Source organism: Aegilops tauschii, chromosome 5 (genome assembly GCF_002575655.3).
Source record: "Aegilops tauschii subsp. strangulata cultivar AL8/78 chromosome 5, Aet v6.0, whole genome shotgun sequence".
In the NCBI taxonomy this organism is placed as follows: Eukaryota; Viridiplantae; Streptophyta; class Magnoliopsida; order Poales; family Poaceae; genus Aegilops; species Aegilops tauschii.
The window spans coordinates 522685022-522690221 of NC_053039.3; the positions used below are offsets into that span (position 1 = coordinate 522685022).

The 5200-nt window shown below is 47.7% G+C and overlaps 1 protein-coding gene across 1 annotated transcript; it reads left to right on the forward strand.

Annotated features, from left to right (window-relative positions):
- Positions 1-1481: 1481 nt before the first annotated feature.
- On the forward strand, positions 1482-2914 carry LOC109741783 (uncharacterized). Its single transcript, XM_020300865.1, has 2 exons — positions 1482-1650; positions 1713-2914. Exons 1-2 carry the CDS (start codon positions 1482-1484, stop codon positions 2912-2914), a joined length of 1371 nt encoding a protein of 456 aa, XP_020156454.1.
- Positions 2915-5200: the final 2286 nt, after the last annotated feature.

A 5200-nucleotide genomic window follows, 5' to 3' on the forward strand; every position in this document is an offset into this window, starting at 1 on the left:
GGAGTATTATGGCCGGAGTTGATACGCTCAGACGTGGTATATTTAGAGAGTTGGTGATGGTGAGAAAATTAGAATATGGGATGATCCCTGGATACCGCAGAGCCCAACAAGAAAGGTGATTTCACCAAGGTGCAACAATCTTCTTTCTAGAGTTTCTGACCTCATTGATCCGGTGACAGGGAGTTGGGATGAGCAGCTGGTTAACCAAACATTCTGGCAAGTGGATGCTCTAAGGATTTTGGCCATTCCACTACCATTACATGAGATGACAGATTTCCTGGCATGGAACATGACAAAGTCAGGGACTTTCACGGTGCGATCTGCATACCATACAGAATGGGAATTTCAATTTGGGCCCAAGTTGGAATCAACGGCTGGAGCTTCAAACCCATCTTGTACATGGACTCGGTATGGAACTTAGTCTGTCCAGCAAAGATAAAAATATTTATGTGGCGCGCGCTCTAGAATGCTATTCCTTGTCGATCTATCCTGGCTAATAAGCACTTGAAAATAAATCCGAGTTGCCCAGCCTATAACCAGGGGCCTGATGACATAAGACATATGTTGTTTGAATGCAAATTGGCAATGGACGTGTGGAAGTTGCTCGGTCTTGAGCTTGTTATCAAACAGGCACTGAAAGTTGACAAGGCAGGTGAGCTTGTGTTGGCACATCTTTTGTGTCTTCCAGAACAACAAATCCAAGTGTTGGGCTTGCCGAAGTTCAGAGAAACGGTGGCAACGACGGCTTGGTATTTGTGGTATGAAAGGCGAAAATTGACGCATGACGAAGAAACTCTAAGCGCATGTCAAATCAATATTTCAGTGAGAGGCTTAGTAGCAAATTATACCATCTCTTATAGCCCAAAGGCTCACGTCCGTTCAGATGCTTGGCTGAAACCAAAGTATGGTTACGTGAAATTAAATGTTGACGCGGGATTTGATAGTGACACACTCGTAGCAACATTTGGAGCAGTTATTCGGGACCATAGGGGGGAATTTATAGCGGCTGCTAATGAAAAGATGGACCTTTGCTTCGACTCGTTCACAGCTGAAGCAATTGCAGTGAGGTTTGGTTTGAATCTTCCTAATACTGTCGGATGCAGTAAGATTGAAGTGAATTCGGATAGCATGGAGGTGGTGAATGCGTTGAGCCAAGGCTACTCTTCTTCAGTCGCTTCATCTATTATAGATGACTGTTATTTTATGTCATTAGATTTTTCCCATGTCATTTATGATCATTGTAATAGGGAACGTAATCGAGTAGCTCATGAACTAGCAAGGTTAGCTAGGTTTTCTTCTCCGAGTGTTTGGATGGATAACGCCCCTGATGAGGTTATCCCTTTACTTGTAAACGATGCTACTTTACTTATGAATGAATAAAGGAGAAGAAGTTTATAAAAAAAAAAGCTCAAATATATCGCCCTTCCTTCCGGTCTATTAGTTAACCCACCGAAACCATAGGCTTAGGGTTAGGGATCGCCATGGCCACGGGAGGCGCGGTCGAGGAGACCGTTGCCTTCCCTGACTGGGTTGTGCTGGATCGCTACGGCCGCACGTACTGCCACGACGACCTAGACAGTGCTCGTGAGGCCGCCAACGAGAAGAAGACCGCCTTGAATTCGTCACCGGCACCGGCCACCGCTGTTGCTTGTCCTTCACCCTCTCGGATCCTCCAAAGCTCTCTTACATCGATATCCACTGCCCGCTGGAAGGCTCAGCCAAACCCGAGCCCCCGTACCGCTTTCCCGCCTATCCCTACCTCCGGGCAACCCACGAGGACCTCGTCCTCTTCGAAATCTCCTTGCCGAGCCAGACGTGCTTCGACGGTGACCCATCAGATCTGTTCGTCTATACCGTCGCGGGTCCTTCCCCCTCGGTGCAGCGGCTCCCTCTGTACACTGAGCCCAGGGAATGGCCGTTCCTGAGGTCTAGAAAAAACACAGGCATCCTGCGGCTCGCCGGCGACCGATACATCGTTGCCGACCTTAGGGTCTACTGGAAAAAAAAGGAGGGCTCTGACAATTATTCCGTGCTTGCCGAACTCTGCGTCTTCAACTCCATGACTGAGAAGTGGGAACTCTTCCTCGAGATGCCCGCCCCGCAGCCGCAGGACCAGGGCAATGGCGGCCTGTTCCCCATCCTCTGGACAACCAAGGATGTGCTCGCTTTCGACGACCGGTTCCTCTGCTGGGTCAACTACTTGAGCGGCGTCCTGCTGTGCGATTTCACCGATGCAGCCTCCCCGGTGCTCAACTTCGTGCCTTTCCCCGGAGGACAAGATTACCCCGACAAGCAACACATTGCAATGGGCCTCGCGAATTATTACCGAAGATTGTCCATCAGCCAAGGCATGATGCGCTTCATCGACATTGACCATGGCTATCAGGAGAGAGTCCACGTTGGCTGGCGCCAGCGGCTCGAGAGAGGGCAAGGGCAGCAGGAGCCGCATCCCCTGAAGATCACCATCTGGACATTGAAAGTGATGGGGGCTGTTGGTGACCCCAGGTTCGAGTGGGAGGTGCATCGTGTGATCAACCTGGATTGTCTCTGGGCGCAACGTGGTTACCAAGCTCTGGGCATGCGTCCGTGTCTTCCCGAGTTCCCAGTCGTCCCCGCCGATGACCCGGATGCCCTGTGCTGCCTGTTGAGGGACGAGAAGCTACTTATCAATCGACAGCTCTATGGACACTGTGATGCTGATGCCCGGGCACAGCCGTGGATGATCATGGTTGACATGAACCATGCATATTTGCGGTCATGTGCTGAATACATCAATCAACAGCCCTACGGTCGTCCTAATGAGAGCGTGAATGCAAAAGCTGTGAAAGTTCACGAAAACTTCTTTTCCAATACGCTCCTACTTCCAGCTGTCTTCTCCAAATACCTTGAAACGCCAAAAGGTAGGCTCTCTTAATATGCAAATTCAATATCCCTTGAACTTACATATCGACGTAACATGGTTGCATTTGCTTAGCTTTCTGCTGGTTATGGTAGTGCAACAGTACTGCTGTTTTTTCTTATATATCTTACCTATGATTATATATATAGTACTTAAACATTGTTATATACTATATACTACGCATACATACTCTCGGATTTGATAGATAACTGTGGATTTTTTGCACACCTCTATGGATCTGTTTGGAGTGTTTCGCCCTTCATTAGCAACTGTCCATACAACGACTTCTGGACCCATACCGCTCTAATTATCAGGGTTGTTTGCCCTATGTTATTCTCTATCTGTTGCTTTAATCCTGTCCCAAAATTTCTAATTTGCTGCCTTTTGAGGTTGCTTTAACCGTTTTCTTAATCAGTATACCCCACACCAGTGCTATTTATTTCGTGTTATTCTACTCTGTTTTTGCACTATTATTTCTCGATTTGTGTGTGTACATCATTTTCTTAAAAGTGGATTTTAACCAGCAAACCCATCACACTAGCTAGGTTTAGCTATTCATACATCTCGCAAACAACATAGTGAGATGTTCAGATGGTGTATATATCTAAATGGTTTTTTATTTTATTTTTTGAAGTGATAACACAGGACGACAACAAGCAGCTCAAAATTAATCCTTCAAAGAGGGTTAAGCTCACAACTCATCCTCCAGAAAGGGTTTAGTTTGGTTTGGGAAGACCTTAATGGTGACCGGTTTTGGGACCTTTTGGACGCTCAAATCAAATATCTTGTTATGTGGTGCGGACAGGACGAAGAGTAAACGATAAATGCTCCGGATCCTCATTTGTAAGACCCCGTCTCTTAAGAGTTTGGGATTAGACACCTTTTCTTTCATTTGTAAAGGGAAAGAAGCGCTAGGTCTTATATCTGTTACTCTCTCCGATCCAAAATAAGCGTCGTGGTTTTAGTTCAAAGGGAGTACTACTTATTATCCGTGAAAATCAGGATGCGGGTCCGCAACCTGATTACGTAAATAGATGGATGCCTGCATAACAAATCAAGAAGGTTTTGCAGGTGATAGCCTCTGTGTTTGCGCGTTTGTTTCTTCATACGCAGGACAATATTTTGATGTTTCTTTTTGACAAGACCATTAATACTAGGAAAGTCTTGTACCAGATATTAGAAACAGAATAACTAGTTTATACAAAACATGCCATTCATTGGAATTGATCAATTCCCAACATTACACCTCCACCATTGATTTTGGCTGTACAATCAACCACCCCGCATGCGGAACCACTCTATTCGAAACTCGACCAAACGCCTCCACACACGCAACATCTGCATCTGCTCCTCAATTCAGTGGACTGCATCCAAATGAAATGACCCGCGACCATCTCAATCTCTCCCCCTCATAGCAATGGCGTGCAAACGGGCGGAGATTCAATATTGTCATCAAGCTAGGAGGGTCCTGAAGCCGCCACATCAAATGAGGGAGAAGCCTCAATGGCGACGGAGCGCACGCATGTGGTGTCCCAGGTTGCGCCGCTCCCGCTAAATGGAGGAAGAGCTGCTCCACCATGCCGACCTCACATTCCATGAAGACCTCCTGGACATGATAAGAGGAGGGAGCATGTCGATACCGATGGCATGGTCGCACACGTGATGCCCGATGATGCGCTGATCCCATTGATCTGTGAAGAGATGCTCCGTCGTACCGAGCTCACTGCCATAAAGGCCTCTTCGGCTGGAGCAGGTGTCCTCGTGGTGCATGAGGATGCGCTACACCCGCTGATATGATGGGGGGAGCAGGTGCCGCCCTGGTACACGGGAATGCGCTGCACTCGAAGATGGAAGGAGCCCCCGTGGTGCACGAGGGGGGGTGGGGGGTGGACCTCCTTCGGCACATCGAGCTAACATGTCATGAAGGCCTCCTGCGCCAACAGCGGCGCTGATGCCGGCCTAGCTCAGGTGCCCACTTAGTTGGGAAAGACAAATGAGAGGGTCCGTCCTGAGGTTGAAATGGGAGTGACAGTGAAGATATGATGATAAGCGCACTCATGATCTGTGATGACCTGTTAACCATTCGCCTGGACGAACATCCCAGACTGCCTCGTGTGTTGGGAGCTTGACAGCGGTGTTAGACTAGCCACAATGGGTAGTAACATAGAGTAGTAACATGGGCATGTTACTACTCTATGTTACTACCTCTATAGTGGGGAGTAACATATGTGTGGTAACATGCAACGCTTCATTTATTAGGCTATAGACTCATCTTGTCTTGATATGTGTGATGTTACTCAT

Bases quoted from the DNA above. Each gene is read 5' to 3' on its own strand.
- LOC109741783 (XM_020300865.1), top strand. From the start codon at position 1,482: ATGGCCACGGGAGGCGCGGTCGAGGAGACCGTTGCCTTCCCTGACTGG. The intron at 1,651-1,712 runs GTCCTTCACCCT...GCCCGCTGGAAG, and splicing joins ACCGGCCACCGCTGTTGCTT to GCTCAGCCAAACCCGAGCCC.